We start from the raw sequence: 24,692 nt of genomic DNA on the forward strand, positions 1-24,692 counted from the left end.
TCAAGTTTATCAAGTGACAAAAATTTTTTACAAATTTTTTTCAAATTTTCTAAAAACCTATTAATTTTATTTACCAAGAAAACGGCTGAACTGATTTCAATGAAGCTTGAAACCTCACAATGCCTCCACCATTACTACAATCGACGATCATTACCATTGATCCAAAAGTTCGCAGCTTTAGAATTTGATCGAAAATTGAAAAAAAATACATGTAGTTAGACATATTTATACTTACAAAGGAAACCTGAATTTTCGGAAATGAACGTATCGTGATCACAGACCCTCAAAACGTAAAGAAAAGTCACCCGCCGGTCCAACTTTCACTATCGCAACAAGAACAATACTCGAATTTTCTATCGAAAAGTCGCTAATTCGAATGGTAATAATTTTGGGAACCATTTGAAACTGTGAGCATTTTATTCGGTAATTTAATAACCATCAATGACGTCAAGGGTTTTCGAAAAATCGACCAGTAGTTTTATTTACATAAAAACGTAAAATAACTATTTCAACTTGTCTTAATGTCAATATTACAATCGTTTCCGATTGGTGAATTTTCAACGCTGTAACGTTATTAAAGGCTATCAATATTTATAGAAAGTGAAAAAAAAAAAATTAATTTATCGTCTATTCGTGCTGTTAAAGTAGTAATTTAACTGTCCGCTTCGCGACATACATACATATGTACTCTTCGTATAACATAAAATGTAGGTACCTATAAGGTATGGTATAAGTATTGAGTACGAATGGTTGGCCTATAATATTTTATACGTACTATGTTAAAGTATACAGTAGATGAGTCGAACTTGGTCGAGAATTTCTTTCAACTGTGTATAGAAAAGTACACAAGCACCACGTGTAGATGGTAGATTGATAGGGTAAATAGTAGGTAGCTAAGGGTACACATTTTCCACAACAAGAGTAAACATCGGAAAACACTTGACGAAACTTTTACGCGCGTATACTTACCACATGGAAAATTTACTATCAACTTTTACTCGTATTTATTTGATAGCGAGCATTTCGTTTTGTTAAATTGATAAGCGAATAGTTACATAACTTATAAATACTACCTACTATACAAGACTCTTTTAATAATTAGCTCGAGAAAAATACCAACTCTACTAGCTCGAACAATAACCTCGTCTAGTAGTAAAACAAATTAATTTTCGCCAACAACAGGCTTCTCACACGAGTACACGACGACGACGTTTATTGCTGTGATTAATTTCTAATTCTCGCCTCAACTGCGCTGATAACGCGTATAACTTATAAAAGGACAAATTCTTCGAAAGGAATTTTCTCGCTGTTGCTGTGTACGATATAAAGCTTCTTCTTGTATGCTTTATACTCTTGAAAGTTTGAAAAAAAAAAACAGTGTAGCCTGTTTTATTTCTGTTCATAAATAATCATCGTCGAGCCAACTGTCGTTCGAGTTTTCTTCTCTTCCGCGCAAACAGCGAAAGTATAAAGTTGAACAAAGAAGATAACTTTGAAAAAGATTTTCTATTTTATCATTCGTACGCGTAATATTTCGTTTGACGAGACGACAGAAATTAATAATTCGTTTTTTTCTCGAGGGAAAAAACACTACAAGCTTGTTGTTTATTATCAATTTATATTCGAGCTCGGTTTTGCTCCTTCCAGACCGATTTGAAATTTGTGGAGAAAATTGGTAACTCGCTGTAAGCTCCAGAATGACTTATTGGGCGTTTTGAGGTGATTGGGGGAGGGGAGAGGTGGAAATGGGGTGATTTATTGACACTAGGTGATTTTGTTGGAAAAAAACAAATTATGGATGAGTTAAAAAATTGCCATAGAACATCTTTCTCGAGTTTTTAAAAATTTTCAAACAAATGTCAAAATAATAGGTAGGTAGGTAGGTAGGTAGGTAGGTAGGTACAAAACACGAATTTTAGCACTTGAAATTTTGATTGCGAAAGTTTCAAGGGATAGGAAAAGAAGAACGATCAATTCACTTTCTTTCTGGTTTGTTCTGAGGCAATTTGAGATAGAATTTCTTATTCCTGGCGCAGAACCCGCCTACCTCTCTGGTCATAATTTCTCATCGCGGTCTTCAAATTGTAGCCTGTCTGTTGAAGTTATTTTTTTCAAGGCGATTGCGAGTGCAAATTTTCATTCCTGGCGCAGAACCCGCTTGCCTTTCTAGTCATGATTTCTCATCTTAATGCTAGCCGAATGCTCCAGAATGGCTTAAAGTTAGACGTTTCGAGGTGATGGGGAGGAGAGGTAGAAATGAAGTGATTTATTTGACATCAAGTAATTTGTCGAAAAAAAATTATAAATAAGTTTAGAAATCGCCGTAAAACATTTTTTTGAGTTTTTAAAAATTTTCAAAGATACAAAACACGAATTTCAGCACCTGAAATTCTGAATTCTGATTGCGAAGGTTTTAGGGGATAGGAAAGTAAGAATGAACGGTCCACTTTCTTTCTTGTTTGTTCCGAGACGATTTGAAATCAAATTTTTTGTATTCCTGGCGCAGAACCCGCTTGCCTTTCTAGTCATGATTTCTCATCTCAATACTTTAGATATTCATAAACCAAGTCCGAACATTGATTTTATGACACTTTTTTCAATTTCTGAATGTTCCTCATCATTATACAGACGAATGTAGCAGAAAAATTATCATTGGAGGAGGGGAAAAGAAGCAAACAACTTCCGAATAGAAAGTTCTCATTCAAGGGCCACTTTTTCAAACCTAACACATGGAAGAATGAACAGTCAGTTGAAAAATAATGCAAAGTGCAAAAATTTTAGTTAGAGTCAGCAAAAATAGTTGGAGGGGGGTGCAAAAAGCGATCTGATACAGGTCAGCAAGAACCCGAAACACGCTCCTGCTCCATCCTCAAATCGAGGCCAGCACATCTAATCTGTTTATCCTTCTTGACAAAAATGTGTGAGCAAACATGATAACTGCCTTTCGTCTAAATGGATGAAAATTCCATCTTCGAGGATAGGACGAGGAATAAACCAACTCGTAACGTATTCGAATCTTCCCATTCAAAAATCACGACTGTAAATCACCTCGGGTCCTGGTGGGAAAAAAAACACACACGAATAAAGCCATCATAACAGCTACAATATGCATCGCAGCTTCGCAGAATAGCTAGGCCGAAAAGATAAGCGCTTTTCACAGACACGATGATAAAACGCCAATAAAAGCAACATACTATTCGCAAATTACGCCGAAATCGTTTTCGTCCTCCTGCAGACGACCATACATATTCGTGTAGTTTATACGAAAAGGCGAAAGGGCAGGGTCTCGCAAGGCAGCAGCGAAGAAGGAAAAAAAACACGCAGAAACAGGCTCCGCAATACGTTTCGGAATACTAATGAAGTACACTTTGTAAAGCGACTTTACAAAGATTGATAACGATGAATAAGCTGTTCGAATTTTTTCGCTCGTCCGACTCGACTCGACTGAGAAATAACCCGCGGTAAAAAGCGAGTAAATCTGAAAAAAGATCAGCTTATTGTACGAAGCCGTGTAGTAAATAAGTACTCGGTACGTATTTTTTTTTCGTCTTGTGTACCCTACTACGCTGCAAAGTGGTCCCGTTAAAAAAACAATTTTTATTTCAAGATAACGACCGGCAATTACAACGGTGTTGCTTTAAACTTGGCAACTTTGCGAATATTTTCACTCTTTGTATAGGGTAGGTAAAGGTACCTATTTTTTTTCTCGCTGGTGAAAAAAAATATCATCTTTTTTGCAGCCTTTGAGCGACGATATCTATATACCCAGTGGCTAGAGCTACCCATATACGGGAAACATTTTCAATTATAAAATATTCATTAAACTTTTACGCTCGCCGAGTACTTAGTACCTATACTCGTATTAAGCATATTGTATAAATACACGTTGGGAAAAATCCATTCATTTCCAATAACCTTGATAAGTACCTATTTTTTCGCTCGTCGTGAAAAAAAGAGAGCCGAGAAAAAATGCAGCCATTTTTTGTTAAACGTTTTTCCTTTTTATTAGCAAAGCCTCATTAATTCGTTAACTCCCGAAAGAAAAGAAAGGCCATGTCCTCGCGCAGTCTACTCGCGGAATCGATGTAAAAGCCATTTCTTCGCCATCATTACCCCACCAGAATCCATTAAACAGAACTAAACCGCAACGTTTTAACTTTCTTTTGACGACAAACTGTCAAGCTTCTCTATTAAAGTAGATTACAAATACAAAAGTGAAATTGCACACGCCGATTTGCTATACGAAGGCAACTTTTCGAAGGAAAAAAAAAACTCCTCCGTCTTGTGTACAAGGTAGGAATAAAATTAAAATGAAAAATACCGCCAGCGATCGCAACTTTTGGATAATGCTTCCGTCTTATGCTACGTTACGAACAGTGCTTTGCAAAAAAAAAAAAAAAAAAAAAGAAAGGAAAGGAGGAAAAATATAAACTTTTTCAAGTACCTTTATACTACTTTTAAATGAAATGATTGCAGCTGTGAGGTTAATACCTATACTTACCGCGAATATGAGGTGATTATTCAAAATTGAATTGCCAATATTGCCAGTCATTTCTTTTTGGAAGGGGGGGGGGGTTCATTCACATTCATTTTTTGAATATCTATCAGTTTTATCGATAAAAAATTGGAGCTTGGTCAGCGCAGAAAAGACAGTTTAGTGTATTACTCGTATACTTAAAAAGTTCAAAATGCAGAGCCCTTTTGAACTGTGAAATCAGTTTTGGTCAAATTATCATAGCTTTGGAGTAATGCGCTGTTGAAGTTGAGTACCTCGAGACAACTGTGTAGGGACACCTTGAGGAGAAGGGGGGCTTCAGTGTGGGATGTGGTAGAGATCAAGAAGGAAGGCAATCTAAATGGTACCATTACTGAAAATTTCATTTTGTACATGGTCACTAAAGATCGGTACAACGATAAGCCCACTGTACAAAATTTCTTAATGACATTAAAAAACCTAGTTGTAAAATGTATGCAGCTTAACATCAAGAAGTTGGCGATTCCCAAGATAGGCTGCGGATGAGACCAGCTGGATTGGAGCCTGGTAAGACCCTCGATAATCGAGTTCTTCAGGAATAATACTCCAATAACAGTGCGGATCTGCAGCCTCCCAGAAAAGCAGAAAGCCCGATGATGACCTGAGCCCCGAAGATGACTATAGATTTAAGATGTAAATAGATATTTTTATTATACTGTCAGGCGGGGTCACTTTGATAAAAAAAAAAACATGTTTTCTGCTCTGTAGGCATAGAAAGATGTTTTCAAAAAAATTGCACCACTCAGTGTGTAAAGTACGTCAAAACGCACCAAATGACCTTTTTGGGTTTTTTTTTGTTTTTTTCATGTGCCTCAAAATTGCCCTCAAAGGCCGTATCAAAGTCACCCACGAGATGGGGTCATTTTGATAGGGGTACTTGTTAATTTGCTAGATAGTTCATTCGCGATTATGCGGCATAATTAAAACGAATCAACAAAACGATAACGATTTAATTAATAAAATTGCAACATGTAAAAAAGTTCAACAAATACAAAAAAAAGGATCGCATTACATATGCACATTAAAACTAGCAACATACGCTACGAAGAAAAAAGACAGAATAACGAGTATAAAATTACTCCTACAACACATCGAACGAATTCGAATACATGAGATAACAACCTACGGGAGAGGGAAAAAATAGATAAAATGTACCTAGTGTACTTTTGATACGTTCGTACTGTGTACGAGATGAATAATCTACAATTACAAGCAGATAATCTGCGAACAGACTCCCCCCATGGCCCTGAAAGGGTCATGAAAAAAATCTAAAATTAACACAGGTATGACAAGTATCAAAATAATATAACATTACGATACAGTAAATGACAAAATGCATAATGACAATAAATGCAATTACAATTTAAACATGATAAATAATTATCAAAAATTTAATAGATTATAACCTGTGGAAAAAATTATACAATGGAAAAAATTACAAATTCAATTAAGTACATGATTAAAATTTGTAACTAAATAAGCAGGAGATGTTTCCCTAAATACCTAACTACGTGCCTACCTACCTACCTAATGGGAGACAGGCATCAGTACGAGTTGTTGGACTGACCTACGAAAGGTCCCATCTTTCGTGATTACATCCACGTTTCGGACAATTCCCTTTTTGTCAGGGTAAGTGACAGTAATTCGACCTAATGGCCATTCCATGACGGAGACATTGGGTACTTTTAAAAGTACCACATCATCTATTTTCAAATTTGGGCACTTACTGCGCCATTTAGTTTGAGCTTGGAGTTGGCATAAATAAGCTTTTCTCCAATTGATCCAAAATGAGTCAACTGTGGCTCTGTATAAACGAAAACGAACGTTCAGTTTGATAGATAAATCATCAACTGATGGTGTATCAAAAAGAGAGCTTCCAATGAGGAAGTGAGCAGGGGTCAAGGGTTCTACCTCGTTTCCTACGTTTCTATAAGACAATGGGCGCGAATTTAAAATCGCTTCTACTTTGGTAAGCACTGTACCAAATTCGCTATAGGTGAGTACTTGGTTTCCTATAGCTTTAAATAGGCATAGTTTACCTGATTTCACTGCCGCCTCCCAAACTCCTCCTTGATGAGGACTTCGAGGGGCAATGAATTTCCAATCGAGAGTATTTTTCGATTGAATGATGTTTTTAAAACCAACGAAATTTTTGGCATTATCTGAGAACATTCTCAGAGGTAAACCACGTCGATGTATGAATCGATCAAATGATGATACAAAATCGCTCGTAGATAAGCTATCAGCTATTTCACAATGTACAGCTCGAGTAGCTAGACAAACGAAAAATACTATGTAAATTTTATAGGTCTTTGTTGACCTATGATTTACGCATTTGACATTAAATGCGCCTGATAAATCTACCCCTGTGTAGGTGAATGGTCGAGAGACAGAGGTTCTTTCCTTTGGCAAATCTGCCATAAATTGTTCCACAGCTGATGCGTGAATACGTGTGCATAAAGTGCACTTTCGAAGAACCTTTTTTATCAACGATGATAAACCACCTACAACCCAGTAACGTGATCGTACGTGATTGAATAGAAAAGATTTCGTAGCATGATAATGCTTACGATGAGCGTGATTAACAATTAGCTCAGTTAAACTAGATTTATGAGATAAAATAATCGGATGTTTTATATCATACGAAAATCTAGAGGCAGAAATTCTACCACCGACACGTATGATTTTATCCGCATCCAAAAAGACATCGAGAGTAAACAGAGTACTCCGTTTTGGTATTGGTTTACCATTTGATAAATTTTCAAATTCGGAGCTATAAAACTCAAATTGAGCAGCTCTTATCAACCGATTGTACGATTCTTTCTTTTCCTCGACTGATAGAGGTTCAATTTTCTCAATATCTACATTGAGTTTCAATTTTTCTAGAATTACATCTTTCGTTAGTAATCCTTTACGTAACATAATGCGAGCATTCACGTCATGTATGAAACGATTGAGATAAGCAAGTGTATTCACGCACTTGGTGAAAGATGAAATTTTTGATGCAATGAAATTTGGCATTTCATGTACCATAATATTGAATGAAAAATTCACATTGATTGTTTCAGGTACCTTGATGGTACTTAAAAATTTTGATGAGATGAATTTCTCAAAATCAGTTTTTAACCAACTTGGACCAGAAATCCAAGTGGTACCTTCGATGAGGTTTTGCACAGAAATACCTCTGGTTGCCAGATCGGCAGGGTTATTTTTGGTATCTATGTAATACCATTGAACTTTATTTGAAAGTTTATTAATTTTTATGACACGATTTGAAACGTATTGTTTCAATTGGTCAACTTGATGATTGATCCAATGAAGAGTGACTTGTGAGTCAGAAAAATAAAACACATTTTGCTGATCGAATTTCAAATCACGACAGATTCGATAGACCAATTCAGATAATAGAAGAGCAGCAAGCAATTCTAAATGATGAATATTTTGCACACTTTTCAATGGTGCAACGCGAGTTTTAGCGCAAATAAACGTAACCGTAACTTGACCTTCAGAATCAACTGAACGCAAGTACAAAACAGCACAATAGGCTTTAGTAGAGGCATCGCAAAAGCCTATTATTTGTTTGATTTCACTGTTTTTACAGCCATAGTAAAAACGTGGAATTGAAATTTTAGATAAATTGATAAGACTTTCGCGATAGGTGCGAAATCTATCCGATAATTCTTGGGAGACTGGTTCGTCCCATTCCTTACCTTCTCTCCAGAGATCTTGGAGAATGATTTTTGCTGTAATTGTTACAGGTGACAACATGCCAAGCAGATCAAAAATCTTGGACACGTCTGATAAAATAACTCTTTTGGTTATAATTGAAGGTAATAGCTCGAAGTTGAGCATGACGTTTAGGGTGTCAGACTGAGGACACCAGACCAAGCCTAAGACATAAATATACGAATCACCACCTAAAACACGAGTTTTTAGGGGTTCAATTAATGACGGCTCTAATTTTGATAAAAATTCTTGCGAATTGCTCGCATATTTTCGGAGAGGCATACCGAATGATAGGAGTGTGTCATGAACAATTTTTTGACGAGCCAGAGCTTTGTCAACATCGTCAGCTCCGGACATGTAATTGTCCATATAAAACTCCTTTTTAATGGATTCACTTTCAATAGGGTGGGTGCTCGCTATTGAGTCACCAACTTTTTCTAGGCATTTTGTAGCCATGTTTGAGGCAGGTCCAGTGCCATAGGTAAGTGTATTACCTGTGAATACTGAAATTGGTTCAGACATATCATAGCGAAACAATATCAGTTGATACTTGCGATCAATTTCATTGATCAGTATCTGACGATACATATGAGCAATATCCGCAGAAAATGCTATTGGATATTGACGATAGGTGACAGTAACCGAGAATAATTCTGGTTGGTAGACTAGACCAGACAATAAATGGTCATTTAAGGACGTTCCAGATTCGTCCTTGCAGGACGCATTAAAAACTACACGATATTTAGTTGTAGTTGAAGAAGTTTTTGTTACCATGTGATGTGGTATCACATAATTATTGCTATCGTTAAGAATGGCAGACGATGGGTCTAATTTGGTCATGTGACCCATATTTTCATATTCTTTCATGAAATCACGATAAGCAATTTGTAATGCTTCGGATTTCTTACGCTCGCTTTTAAGGAGCATTGTTTTCCCCTTACCAAACGATCCTTTTAAAATAGAAATTGAGGGTTTGGAAGGTAAACGTAAAACGAAACTACCAGTATCGTCTCTACGATATGTTTCTTCGAAATGTTTATCAAACAAATCATGTTCCAAAATATTGTCATTTTTGGATTCATTTAGGTCCGAAATTTGCTCTACATTGCAAAATTGTTTGAATTGTTCATTCAATTTGATGTTCGATAAACCACAATACGTAGCGCTGATGGCTAAATTAGTGGTTCGAAAGGAACCCAAAATTACGTAGCCAAATTTCGAATCACGTAGGCATAAATCTTCAATGAATTTACGCTCAGATTCTAGGATAAATTCGACATATTCTGCTCCGAGAATAATATCTACGCTTCCATAAGGAAGATTATAATTTTCAGCGAAATTTAAATTGCCAAAATGACTCGTTATATCAGTCAAAATTTTATGTCGACTCACTTGACATGGTATTTTTCCAATTACCTCAGCTTCAACTGAAATTTGGAAATTATTGAAACGTGATTTCAATAAAAATTTAGACGATTCATTCAGAGTACTTGAATCGGAATTAACACCTACCAAGACTGTAGGAGTCTGATTTTCAAAGGTGCCTAAATTGGCCCTTTTGACAAAGTCAAGAGTGACAAGAGAGGTTTGTGAACCTTGATCAAAAAGTATACGAGCTAGGTGGGTTTTACCACGAATATTGATAACCTGCACAACGGCAGTTGATAATACTACTGCCTTTTGGCTAGTAGAAATTCCACCAAATGACGTATTGGTGCCACCTTGATTAGGTGTTGGACCTGTACCACCTGGAGTACCTGTAGATCCAGAACCAGATGATTTTTCACTCGTTTGATCGCGATGGAGCAAAGAATGATGTTGACCTTTGCACATTGAGCAGACAAACTTCTTAGTGCAAGCAGTGACAGTGTGAAACGGACTAAAGCACCGAATACACAACTTATGAGCTTTAACTAGCTCAAAACGATCTGTGACCGATTTTTCTAAAAATATCACACATTGAGTGAGATAATGTGCATCTGAACAAGCGACACACTTGAATTTCGGTTTAGTGGACTGTATATTATTTTCTTTAGCAGACACAAACGATTTTTTGGTCTGTTTTTTCGGAGACTCATTAGACACACTAAGCTTTGTAGTGTTTTTAGACGATTCGGGTGCTGTTGACCCATTAGGTTTTGGTGCAACACTTTCGAAAGCGAAGCAACGATTTGTCAGAAATTTGACAAGAGGTTCTACCGACGGGTACGTCGAATAATCATGCACAGAATTTTCCCAATCAACTCTTAACTTCTCCGGGAGCTTACGAGAGATGAGAAAGGCGAATAGAGGAGACATTTTTGCGGTATCTAACCCACAGACAGACAATCCACGAATAATACGTTGGATTTGATTCAAAGAATCACGAAGAGTAGCTGGTTTAATTGGTTGTAAATCAACAAGTTTAGCAAAATGATTGGAAATAATCCTACGTCTATTATTAAACGAAGTTTTAATATAATCTAAAGCCTCTGGATACATGTTTGGATCTTTCTCGTAATCCTTAAGTAGGATTTCGGCGTCACCTATCATGCATCTTTTGAGCAGATACATTTTCTGGAAGTTTGTGAAGTCTGGATTGGCATCGATCATATCCGAAAATTCAGCAAACCAATCAGGAAAGTTTTCAATGTCACCATCGAAATGTGGAACTGGTATATCTTGAAGTTTGATTGTTGGATTTGTTAGAGTCGCCTCTAGGAAGGAAGCGTTCATGAACGATGACCTAGGCCTTGACTGCGGCTCATTAACAACATCGTTCATAGTTTTAATTTTCCCAGCACAGGAACTGAATTCTGATTGAAGCTTTGACATAGCAAGCATGAATTCTTCTTCCTTTGCAGCAGCAGGATCTTTATCGAGAATTTGATCGTAGCAATCGAGGAGTTTCAGGTTGATTGCTCTGAGCAAAGCCATTTGCTCTTTCCAAGCTCCGAGAGATTCCATCATCTCATTTACGACTGTGACAGACGGAGTTTCTTCTAATTTCTTCACAATGGAAGATTGTTCCACATTGATTGTCTTGACAATCAGACGTTTTTCGCGATCAAGCTTCAAAATATCGGCAGCAGCTTGAGACATGGTGAGAGATAATTTCACCACAATAATACGACGATAAAATAGTGCTCCGAAGATACACTGACAAAGACAATTGTGATCCGAAGATTCACATACAGAGGTAAAAAGACAAATTACCTAGACGATGAGATTGATAATATTGCGAAGACATCGCGACACAGGTAAAAAATAGACAAATTTACCTTGATAATCAGTTCAATTTGCGAAATAAATCGCGACACTGGTAAAAATTGACAAATTTTACCTTGATAAATGTTCAAATATGAGCAAAAATACCTCGCGAACTGCATATACAAGCAAGATAATTCGCGAACGCACTTTGGTCAATGTTAGACAAGTTGCAAAAATGCATAACGGATGAACGACACTGTTTTTCCGGCACAAAAAAGCATTCGGCTCGATAGGACCATGTTAATTTGCTAGATAGTTCATTCGCGATTATGCGGCATAATTAAAACGAATCAACAAAACGATAACGATTTAATTAATAAAATTGCAACATGTAAAAAAGTTCAACAAATACAAAAAAAAGGATCGCATTACATATGCACATTAAAACTAGCAACATACTCTACGAAGAAAAAAGACAGAATAACGAGTATAAAATTACTCCTACAACACATCGAACGAATTCGAATACATGAGATAACAACCTACGGGAGAGGGAAAAAATAGATAAAATGTACCTAGTGTACTTTTGATACGTTCGTACTGTGTACGAGATAAATAATCTACAATTACAAGCAGATAATCTGCGAACAGTACTTTTTTTTCAAAAAATGATTTCTCATCACCTTTAGAGGCTTTAGATCTACCATACAAAATTTCATCAACTTTAGCTGAGAGGAAGTCGTCATATTATTGAAAAAACAATAAAAGCCCCCGTATTTCCTCCATTTTTTATAAAATTCAGTTTTTTAACAAAATTTTTAAATATTCAATAAAATACCTTTGCAACCTATCAAAATGGGATGAAATTTCACACTGAATCAGAAAATGGCATTGATTTTCACTTTAGTCTCAAAACTTAAATTTTTAGCCTCAAAAAAGAAAAATCAATCAACATCCCACTGAGAACAATGGGCCAAGGATCAGAGGCACCTCAACCTAGAAACTCGAAATTTTTGGAGATATTTCCCAAGGAGTGTACCTTTATGATAGACTATCAGCTAATGTTCTATTACATATCTGAAAATATTATAACATCAACTTTTGTTGAGTGATGGAAAATCTTGAAAAATTATCACTTATAAAAAACTCGATCAAAAGCATGGACAAAAATAATTACATATTTACCAACTCAACACTGTCATTGTATCAATTCAACATCAGTGTAACCACTTCGCTCGAAAAAAAAATGTAATTCCACGTTTTACTTGCTCCACACATCAAAATGTGCAGAAAAATAAGCGCTATCAATGTCACCTCACGAAATCAAAGCGACCCAGCCTGATGGTAATTAAATTGTAAGAGGTGGTCAGTGCTGAAGAAATATAAATAGACATTTTCCACCTCATATAAGGTAAGTGCAGCTAATTACACCATGTTGGCAATTACGCCACTACCGCAGTTCTCATGGTAAACAGGTAGATGGCGCCATGTGACAATTTTTAGGTGATTGTACTCTTAAAGACAAGGTAGGAAAACCAAAAATATCACCCGACCAGATAATTTTCTGATCTGTGGCTCGCTTTTTCATAAATTTGATGCCAAAAAAAAAACGTCATGTTAAATTGATCACAGTTTGGAAACGTGCTGTAATTTGTAATAAGGGCGAAAAAATCTTTTGAAGATATGTCTCCTGTAGTAAATTTAATGCCGATTTTAATGTGATAAACAGTTTTTTGTTATTTCTCAAAGTAAGTATCGAAATGTTGAAAAATATACAAAAGTACTAATGTTAAAAATTATGCCACTTTAACAAAACTCTTTCAGGACGTTCACATATTTGACCAAAATGCTAACAATAAGAAATAATTTTTAGTGATGTTTTTATCAATAATTTTAAATATTTTTTTTTGGGGGGGGGAGAGTGGCGGAATTACCTGCATATGTTGATGAATACACCACTTTGGTGAATAATTTTCAGAAATGGAGGGGTGGGATAGGGGGAGGAGTAATGGAAAATTTTTCAGGGAAAGGTAGCCAATAAGATGCCCAAAATGCCAAATGATTTTTACCAATGTTTTCATTGATTTTATAGTATATTACGTGACAGGAGCGGAAAGTATGCGATTAACAAGTGCGAAGTTTAAGGAGCGAGGCGAAGCAGAGTGACTTAAATCGCACAAGTTAATCACATTACTGTCCAATCCTGTCGCGTATACTATTTTAATTTCATATCAAATCAAAAAATCAAAATCAAAAATCAAAAAACTTTTATTGGCACGTAATATACAGGTAAGCAATTACATATACAAATGTTCATCTCCGATGCCAAGCCCCCTGTCGAGCAAAAGTCTCCTTCAACCGAGCCCATTCGACCCGATTATCCGCTACTCTCTCGAAAAATTTATGTTTTAGAAGATCAGTGATATCATCCGTCCACCTCGCCTTCTGCCTTCCAGGCCTTCTTATTCCAGTCTGGAACCAGTGTAGCAATTTATACCCCTATCTCTCATCCTTTACCCTACTAATATGGCCTGCCCATTCCCACTTTTTTCTTTTACAATCAAACACTATATCAGTTAGACCCCTAATTTTATTATAAATTTCTGATGTTCTAATTCTTTCCCTTCTCGACACCCCTAGCATTGACCTGACCATGGCATTCTGTGTTGTCTTTAGTTTTGAGATTAGACTATTTGTGAGTGTCCAAGTCTGAGTCATATAAGAGGAAAATAAATGCTGAAATTTTAAAAAATGGCTAATTTCGAATTTGTAAACATGTGTGGAAAACAGTTACTTTCCTCCCTAGGGAGGAAAATAGTTACTTTCCGCACTTGTTTTGATAGATGCGTTAAAGACTTAGGTATTTTCCAACCACAAAACTGTCTAGGAAACTACTCATTTTCCGATCAAATGAAATTAAAATAGTTTTTTGGGGTGGTGGCATAATTACCTGCACGTGTTGATAATTACCTACACCACTTTTGTGAATAATTTTCAGGAGGAGATGGGTGATATTAGGGGAGGGGTAGGAAACAATTTTTTTCGTGGAAGGTAGCCGATAAGGAAGAAATAATGAGGGAAGCGCGAATTGAAAGAATGGGCTTCAAGATCAACGGCAAGAGAATAAACGAAATTAGCTATGCAGATGACAAAGTGATCCTTGCTGAGACAGAAGCGCAGATGCAGAAGATGATCGACCAAATCAACAGCGCAGGATTGAAATACAGAATGAAAATAAATGCAGGCAAGACCAAGGTGATGAGATTTACAAAAGGAGAGAATAAAGAGGTCAAAATCAACATCAGACCACAAGAAATTGAAAATGTAAAGCAATTCAGATACCTTGGAGCGCTGATAAACAACGATGGTAGAGATCACAAAGAAATTAAATCACGGATTGGAATGGCGAAGACCGCTTTCAACAACCTTGCCAATGTGCTGGGAAATTGAACGATGAATATAGATCTGAGGCCATGAGTGCTGAATGCGAGAAGAAAGTATCCACTTTTGAGAGTGGTGCTGCTACTACAGATCTCATGGAAGGACTTCATTACCAACAAGGAAGTATTAGCAAGAATAGGAGAGGAGCGGAAAGTCGTAGTTGAAGATATCAAAAACAGAAAGCTAAAGTATTTAGCTCATAAAATACGAAAAAGCAGTATTTTCATGCTAGTGGTACAGGGGAAAATCCAAGGAAGATCGACGAGAGGGAGGAAATGATTGGAACTGTTAACAACAAACTCACCAGCCACCTCTCCCTGTAAGACCCTGAAAGAAACGATCAGATACGCTAGATACCAGCTAATATAAGCTCTGTTCTATTCGCTGCTCCGAGCAACTCCGAGTTGCTTCGAGCAGCAATACTGTGTTCTATTGGCACATTTTTACTCGGAGTAATCCGTCTAATCGTTCTTTTCGCAAGGAGTAGAGTCAAAAGAGCTGCTCTAGAGCAGGTTTTTCTACACCTGCTGAAAAGGAAGTGCAGAAGGAGTAGAGTAAAAAGAGCAGATTTTTTAAGGCGACATTTTTTTTTTTACAATCAGTATTTCGACATTCTGTTTTACGAGTGTTTATTTTCTTTTTTTTGTTGAAATTTAGTTGTTTTACAAGGTGTTCTTGGATTTGTGTTCTTTTCGAAGACTCATTTCCCCTACTCTCTCTACTCTTTTATCGGTTCCGGAGAAAATCACGAGAGTACACAGAGCTACTCGGAGTAGCGAATAGAACAGAGCTACAGATGGACATTTATACACTATCTCCTGTAAAGGAGCGTGACTACGACAACGACGAGCCAATAAGATGTACTTTGAGGTGGTTCATTCACATTTTTGCCAAAGATGCATTTTAACCCCACTAAATGACCTCAAACCTTAGAGTAGCGTAATTAGCTGCACTTACCTTATAATTATTCAAATGCATGTAGATTGGGTTTCAGTGTAGATAGTAGTTTGTATAGGTATGGCCCGTAAATGTAATTGTAAATAACTTTTCAATACTTGTATATATTTTTTATATTTTTCATTTTTATTTCCCAAAAAAAAAAACATAACCTAGAAGAAAAGAAGAAGCCGAACTATCCAGATGTCAAGATTGAAGACAAATCTGGATGAAAATAACTGAAATTGTATTATAATTAGCTTAAATTTAGATAATAACAACAATCTTCCATGTGGGTATTGTGGGTGGTCAGTGAGAAGCCAGTTGCAATTGCACCGACTGCCCCACAAATAACCCAATGTATCTTGTGGCCTTTAACTAGGGGCCCAACTTGTTGGGACCACCACTAGGTGAAATTTCTCTCCCTTCATACTTCACCCAGAGATGGGTTGGGGGCTCAGTTTGCTGTCAGACAGGTACACGTGAATAACGACTCCTTGAACGTGGCAATCGTCTTCTTTCATGCAAATTATTATTATTCATATTCTATTCCATTAAAAATTAAATTCATGTCCCATATTTTGATCAGGATGCTACTCTTTTATCCTGATTATACCTCTCTATCAAGCTGCTTAAAACTTGTAAATGTAAACACATTTGATGTCACGTTCAAAATGAAAAAAAAAAACGTCCTCTTACCCCAAACTACAAAAAAAGAATCGAGAACATAGAGATGAAACATGACTAAAACAGCCAAAAATGAGATGAACTCGGTTAAAATCAGTGACTGATAATACTAGTGCTAATCCTCAACCGGATGAGAAGTTGTCTGTATCTAAATTCAAAACAATTTCTAAAGGAGCGACGATGTGAAAAAAAAGTAAAAACACACAGCAAAAAAGCTACCCACCTAACGAAACCGTGGCGAATTTTTTTCTCTAAGAAATACCTAAAAAAAAATAATAACCGTAATAATAATTTCAAAGAGAGGTCAAAAAATGAAGGGTATTAAGTTAATTAATTTGAAAGTTGGTTCGAGTTGGAGTTCGAGTCGCGTAAATTCGTGAAATATTCAGCTTTCGCTTTTTCGCATTGCGTCGTTCTCGTTTTAAAATTACTGTTAAAAGGCTCGATCTGTTACGAGGGCAGATTAATGCCGCTGGCTCGCCACAGCAGCTGCTCCGGCGCGGCGTTCGAATAAAATTCGAATAAAGCGTTGTTAGAAATTCATTACGATGAACAGTACATTATTCTTACGCCACGCCGTGCTGTGCCGTTAAAAAGAAGAGTCGGCAAATTCAACGACACCGTGACGGGCTATATGCTTTATATTGCTCGTCGTCGTCGTCGACGACACCGTCTTCTGCTTCCCTTCTACCGGCGAAGCGTATGTCAAGAAACCAACGAGCGACGTACACAAAGAAGCAGGTCGCTAATGGGCATCAATTAAAAGTTCGTTAAATACGGTAGAGAAATGTTTATTCGAAAGAATTCACGTCTTTACAGTTCTCCGCTGTGTAGAAAGAGAAAGATTGAAAGCACGATGAAAGGAAGCGAGGAAGAAAGGGAAAAAAAGGTCTATACTAATACGAAAATCATCGTAAAAAAAAACGATCGCGAGCTTTCACGAATGACTTTTCCAGATACAGCGACGAAAGGGAAAAAAATCGCCGGCGTATAAAAAAATATAAAAATAGCTTTTATACCGTTGAAAAGTAAAACAAAGTCGTTAATGATAAAAATGTTTGATACTTTCCTTTATAGCGCTACCTTTAAAAATTGCCAAAGTGCTTTTTTACGGTCCAAGCTGTCCATATGATTTGGTCGTTTGTACGATACTTTTCCATCTGTTGTCTCGTTATTTTTCTCCAAATGTTACAATGTTTTTCTTTTTTTCCCCGTTTTACTCGGCTTCGAGCTTTTGTTTTGACAATTGCGTGTTTTTTCACCATTTTTGCCAACGAGAATTTCTCGGATGGAAAAATTGAAGATGAAAAAAATACCGTAAGAAAATAGCTCGACTAGTGTATGCATCTTTGAGGGATGTAGTAATCAATGGTTTCGAGAGGACGGACGGTAGAAAACAAGGCGACGAAGGCTGCTTGGAATAATTGCACCCCCCCCCCCGATGATCCGATGGGACAACTATTTTCTTAAAGGAGACGTCCTGAAGAACATTTTAAAGCAAACTTGCAAAAAAAATTGACCCTGCTACCAAAATGGCGGCCATTTTGATTGACAGGTCAGACAAAATCGCAGATTTCGTTTTCCAACATAGAATTCCCTCGAAATTTTTTGAACTGGACACCTACTGAATCGAAAGAGCATGCAAAAATATATCAACAGCCAGACTTTCAAGCGCTGAAGTGCATTTTTCGATTTTTGGTGAATTTTTAAAAATCAAATCGGGGCCAAAAGCCAAAAATGAGGGGAAAAAACAAAATTTTCCCAAGTTGTCCTGGAAAGCTAAAATTTGGGATATATGTACTCTATTTTTGACCAGCAAAATCAATCAGAAACGGTTTCAAACCATTTTGAGCAGTTCTTCAAAAATCTACTGAAGGCTCCTAGAATTTTCAAAAAGTCGCTGGAGGCTCCAAAATGACTTTAACCGTCTGCAGTCGACTTGATAGCCTATTGAAATTGAAGTGCAGAGTGAATTTTAGATTTCTAGCTCTATGTAATGCGGAAATTTCGAGTATTGAAAAATCTGCTGGGGGCTCCAGTAATTTTAAAAGGGTTGCTGGAGGCTCCAGTAATTTTAAAAGGGTTGCTGGAGGCTCGAAAATGATTAGAATTCTTCTTGCGATCGCAATCGATAAAATTTTGTGGAAATTTTAGGTTTCATAAATCTGCTGGAGGCTCCAGAGCTGCTGAAAACGGTTTGAAATCGTGTTCAATCGATTTGGCAAGTCAAAAATATGGTATATCCGAAATTTCGGCTTTCTAGGTAAATTTGGTGGCATTTTGATTGTTTCCCCTCATTTTTGAAATGAAATGTGTTTTTTAAAAATTCATCTAGAATCGAAAAATGCACTTTTACATTTCAAATTTTGGCTGGTGATGAATTTTTGTATGGTTCAAATATTCATCTAGCTTTGTCCAGTTCAGAAAATTTAATGCGAAAAATTTTGACAATTTTCAAAAAATTTGGCACCACCAGATTCTAAAATATTTTCCCAGTTTCAGAAATTATATTCGATATTTTCTTTTGCATAAATATGCACAAAATATGTTGGAGGGAAAAAACTTCAAAAAAGTAGTTTATCCAAAAATAAGAAATATGCACATTTTCAACCGTTCGGTAGAACCCTTAAAAGTGGTGGATTGGATTTTGATATCGATGGCTGAGGTCGATGCAGAATCTCAAATACCATATTTTGGAATTGAAATATTATTCTCAAAGCAGATTGGTGATGCTAGAGTGAAAAAACCACGATTTTTTCGAAAATAACCTCTTCTTGATAGTCCGGCATATGACAATAGGAGTAATTGACCCCCCCCCCCCGCCGATCCTCCAGGACAACTTTTTTCTTAAAGCGGACATCCTAAGGAATATTTTAAAGCAAACTTGCCCAAAAAAAAGTTGGCCTTACCTACAAAATGGCGGCCATTTTGATTGACAGGTCAGCCGAAATCGCAGATTTTGCGTTTCAACAGAGGACTTGCACGAAATTTGTCAAACCTTACACAGGTAGATCGAAAGATCATGCAAAAATTTATCACCTGTCAAAATTTCAAGTGCTAATGTGCGTTTTTCGATTTTTGGTGAATTTTTGAAATCCAATTCAGGCCAAAAATGAGGGAAAAACTCAAAATTTTACCAAATTGACCAAGAAAGCCGAAATTTGGGATATACCCTATTTTCAACATGCCAAATCGATTGGAAACGGTTTCAACCCGTTTTGAGCAGTTCTGGAGCCTCCAGCAGATTTTTGAAACTCGAAATTCCCACAAAATTCCATCAAATTGGAGTTGTAAAGCTGAAAGTTATTTTAAAAACGATATTCAATACGCTACAAGTACTGCAGGTGAATTTCAAGACGTTTTGGAGCCTCCAGCGACTTTTTGAAAATTCCTGAAGCCTCCAGCAGATTTTTTAAACTTTAAATTTTAATAAATTTCATCAAATGGAGATGGAAAGCTGAAACTCTACACTCCAATTTTAACACCCTCTGAAGACGACTTCAGGTGGGCTCAAGTCATTTTAGAGCCTCCAGCAACTTTTTTGAAAATTACTGGAGCCTCCAGTAGATTTTTGAAACGCCATACAACCTTTCAAAATGTCGCTGGAGGCTCCAAAACGACTTGAAATCCACCAGCAGTCAACTTCGTAGCGTGTTGAAATTAGTTTGCAGAATGAAATTTGACTCTCCATCTCAGTTTGGTGAACTTTTGGAGAAATTTTAAGTTTCAAAAATCTACTGGAGGCTCCAGTAATTTTCAAAAGAGTCGCTGAAGACTCTAAAATGATTTGAACCCACTTGAAGTCGTCTTTAGAGGGTGTTAAAATTGGAATGTAGAGTAAATTTCAGCTTTCCATCTCCATTTGATGAAATTTTGTGAAAATTTAAAGTTTCAAAAATCTGGTGGAGACTCCTGTAGTTTTCAAAAAGTCGCTGTGGGCTCTCAAATGAGTGTTGAACCCACCTGAAGTCGTCTTCAGAGGGTGTTAAAATTGGAGTGCAGAGTAAATTGTGACTTTCTTTCTCCGTTTAATGGAATGTTGGGAAAATTTCAATTTTCAAAAATCTACTGGAGGCTCCAGTAATTTTCAAAAAGTCGCTGGAGGCTCCAACACGACTCAAAGTCTATCTGTAGCTGACTTCGTAGCGTATTGAAATTAGTTTGCAGAATGAATTTCGAGTTTCCATCTCCATTTGATGAAATTTTGTGGGAATTTCGAGTTTTAAAACTCTTCTGGAGGCTCCAGAACTGCTCAAAACGGGTTGAAATTGTTTCCAATCGATTTGGCATGTTGAAAATAGGGTATATCTTAAATTTCGGCTTTCTTGGTCAATTTGGTAAAATTTTGATTTTTTCCCTCATTTTTGGCCTGAATTGGATTTCAAAAATTCACCAAAAATCGAAAAACACACATTAGCACTTGAAATTTTGACAGGTGATAAATTTTTGCATGATCTTTCGATCTACCTGTGTAAGGTTTGAAAAATTTCGTGCAAGTCCTATGTTGAAACGCAAAATCTGCGATTTCGGCTGACCTGTCAATCAAAATGGCCGCCATTTTGTAGGTAAGGCCAACTTTTTTTTGGGCAAGTTTGCTTTAAAATGTTCCTTAGGATGTCCGCTTTAAGAAAAAAGTTGTCCCGGAGGATCGGCGGGGGGGGGGGTTCAAATACTCCTATTGTCATATGTCGGACTATGAGGACCCATAATATTCTCCCTGCTGGGGGCACCTCCGCAGCTAAAAATTATTCCAAGTTACTTTCAACTCGAAATTTGGTCAACATTTTTTTTTCGCGATTCACCCTAAATATGTAGATAGGTAATCAGAGACGTTCTCAATGACACTTGCGAGGGTTATATTACACAGCCAAGGAACAGGCTGACAAATGGTGGAAAATATGATAAAATCTAACGCGGATAATTTCATCAGACTATTACAAGGTTGGGCTTTTTATTACGGGCGGCAGTCACGCAGTCAGCAGGTAAAAACATGATGATTGGGATACAATAAATATTATGGAAAGTAGGGACTATGCAGTCACTATCCAGCAAGGTATAGAAGAAGTGGCCGCCATATGATAGCCTCAGATTATAATCAATAATACGTATATTGTGTATATTGTAGGTACATATTTTTATGTGTTATAAATGATTTCAATATGCAGCAGTCACACAACCACACCATTACATAAGTATCAAAATGTAGAGGTACGTTGGTTTTGAATTTGGCTCGACGTATGGCTAGATTTTAATACGGACGTGTGCCTGTACAGTATGTTCGTCGACTTGGATGGAAAAACCAAAAACACGAAAACGTTTGTATATTTAGCGTAAATTGCCAGCAACCCTCGAGTGGTAGGTACTCAAAATGTAGCTTACTCGTTGCGATTTGAAAAACTAGTGTACTTGACGCAATGCTATGGCTGATGGGTGACGGGTGCCTCGAGCTCTTCCTCTTACGAGGATGAGAAATTTTTTAATGTCAGCATTTTTCTATTATTTCAACGCGCCGTATCGTCGGCATGGTACGTTACGTATCTCTCTGGTTCGCTATGTAATTACTGGCTTGTTGTAATGAGGTGTTTTTTCTGGTCGGTGTTTCTTCTTCTGCCTATTTTTTTTTATTCTCAGCTTTATACACACTAACCGGCGAGTTCGGTTGATTTAAACGATACAGCGCGTAAATCCTTTTAAAAAATAATAAAGTGATTGTTCTGTTGAAAGATGTGTAAGCTTAATGAGGAGAAAATGTTGATATTTTTTCATTATTATATGGCTGGGATTTTTCGGTGTGAAATTCCAAATGAAAGGTTATCGAGCTATTCCTTCATTATTGGCGTTATTCATATGAATTATTTTTAGGTAACTTTTCCACCTTCGTACGAAAATAATCTTTAAGCTTTGCTCGAATGCTTCCAACTTTTAGAAATTTTCTGGTGGCTCCAAAACTGCTCAAAACAGATCGAAACAGTTTCCAATCGATTTGACGGATCAAAACTAACAAGGGAACTTCTTGAGGTGTCACACTCCGATTTGACCGGGACCGCGATTTTTGGAAAGAGCATAGTCTAAAACCCCAAAACCAAATTTTCAGCTGTCCCAGTTCATTTTTCGATTTTTGGCGAATTTTTGAAAATTCAAAATTGACTGTTTTTGACGATTTATGTTTTTTTTTAAAGTACGTACTGGATCAGTAAAAATGGTCAAAATAAGTCCCAAAACTAATATTAATTACCCAAATCCAAATTTTACCATTTCCAGCCATACTGGAGTCCCCAGCGCGATTTTTCAATTTCTCCAGAATTTTGAATTTGCTCCAGAAGGCGTGAATATGAAGTTGGGCAGCTGAAAATCGAGTTGTGTAATATACTCGACCTGTTTAACGAGCTTATCTACATTTGAGCCGATTTTGAGAGTGACACCTCAAGAGTGGTTTTTTTACCAGCTTTTTTTCAAAATTAAAAAATTAAAAAATTAAAAAAATCAAAAGATAACAGTTTGCGAAGAAATTTTTGAAATTTGCGCGAATCGCTGTATTTCTTCAAGAACTAACTCCCGGAGCGCAAATTCTACCATTTCCAGCCGTTTAGGAGCGAGAGTGACACCTCAAAAAATCACTTTTGAGGTGTCACCCTCAAAATCGGCTCAAATGTAGATAAACTCGTTAAACAGGTTGAGTATAACACACAACTCGATTTTTAGCTGCCCAACTTCATATTCACGCCTTCTGGAGCAAATTCAAAATTCTGGAGAAATGAAAATCGCGCTGGAGGCTCCAGAATGGCTGGAAACCGTAAAATTTTGATTTAGGGGGGTTAGTTACGGACAAAATACAGCGATTCGCGCAAATTTCAAAAATTTCTTCACAAACGGTTATCTTTTGATTTTTTGGATTTCCTAATTTTGAAAAAAGCTGGTCAAAAAACCACTCTTGAGGTGTCACTCCCAAAATCATCTCAAATGTAGATAAACTTGTTAAACAGGTCGAGTATATTACACAGCTCGAATTTTAGCTGCCCAACTTCATATTCACGGCTTCTGGAGCGAATTCAAAATTCTGGAGAAATTGAAAAATCGCGCTGGAGCCTCCAGAATAGCTAGAAATGGTGAAATTTGGACTTGGGAGGTTAGTTTTGGACAAAATACAGCGATTCGCGTGAATTTTAAAAATTTCCACCCAAACGGGAAACTTTTTATTTTTTTAATAATTTTTTAATTTTGAAAAAAGCTGGTCAAAAAGCCACTTTTGAGGTGTCACTCTCAAATTCTGCTTAAATCTGAATAAACTTGTTAAACAGGTCGAGTTTAATATACAACTCGATTTTCAGCTGCCCAACTTCATATTCACGCCTTCTGGAGCAAATTCAAAATTCTGGAGAAATTGAAAATCGCGCTGGAGGCTCCAGAATGGCTGGAAACCGTAAAATTTTGATTTGGGGGGTTAGTTACGGACAAAATACAGTGATTCGCGCAAATTTCAAAAATTTCCTCACAAACGGTTATCTTTTGATTTTTTTGGATTTTTTAATTTTGAAAAAGGCTGGTCAAAAAGCCACTTTTGAGGTGTCACTCTCAAAATCGGTTCAAATGTAGATAAACTCGTTAAACAGGTCGAGTGTAATACTTATACAACTCGATTTTCAGCTGCCCAACTGCATATTCACGCCTTCTGGAGCGAATTCAAAATTCTGGAGAAATTGAAAAATCGCACTGGAGGCTCCAGAATGGCTGGAAATGGTAAAATTTGAATTTGGGTAATTAAGATTAGTTTTGGGACTTATTTTGACCATTTTTACTGATCAAGTAAGTTCTTTTTTTTAAAAAAACATAAATCGTCAAAAACAGTCAATTTTGAATTTTCAAAAATTCGCCAAAAATTGAAAAATGAACTTGGGCAGCTGAAATTTTGGTTTTGGGGGTTTTAGACTATGCTCTTTCCAAAAATCGTGGTCTCCTTTGAATCGAAGTGTGACACCTCAAGTAAAGAACATGGCAAGTTTTAACTTTCTAGGTCAAATTGAAAAAAATCTTGATTTTTCCCTATTTTTGGCCATTTGATTTCTAAAACTTCAAAAAAATTTAAAAATTTACTTCAACACCTAAATGTTTGACTGCTAATATACTTTGATAAACTCTTTCGATTCAACTGCATCCGATTAAAAAAAATTTCTACCAGTTG

The 24,692-nt window shown here is 36.7% G+C and overlaps 2 protein-coding genes across 4 annotated transcripts in view; both read right to left on the reverse strand.

Moving 5' to 3' along the window:
• SK (small conductance calcium-activated potassium channel) overlaps positions 1-24,692 on the reverse strand; it is a 532,534-nt gene that overhangs the window by 388,269 nt on the left and 119,573 nt on the right. The window lies entirely within an intron of this gene.
• LOC135846875 (uncharacterized) lies at positions 6,709-11,341 on the reverse strand. Its single transcript, XM_065366223.1, has 4 exons — positions 7,666-11,341; positions 7,105-7,443; positions 6,866-7,038; positions 6,709-6,780 (listed from the first exon to the last, which is right to left on the reverse strand). The coding sequence occupies exons 1-4, from the start codon at positions 11,339-11,341 to the stop codon at positions 6,709-6,711; spliced, it is 4,260 nt and encodes a 1,419-aa protein (XP_065222295.1).

This window comes from Planococcus citri, chromosome 5 (genome assembly GCF_950023065.1).
Source record: "Planococcus citri chromosome 5, ihPlaCitr1.1, whole genome shotgun sequence".
NCBI lineage: Eukaryota > Metazoa > Arthropoda > Insecta > Hemiptera > Pseudococcidae > Planococcus > Planococcus citri.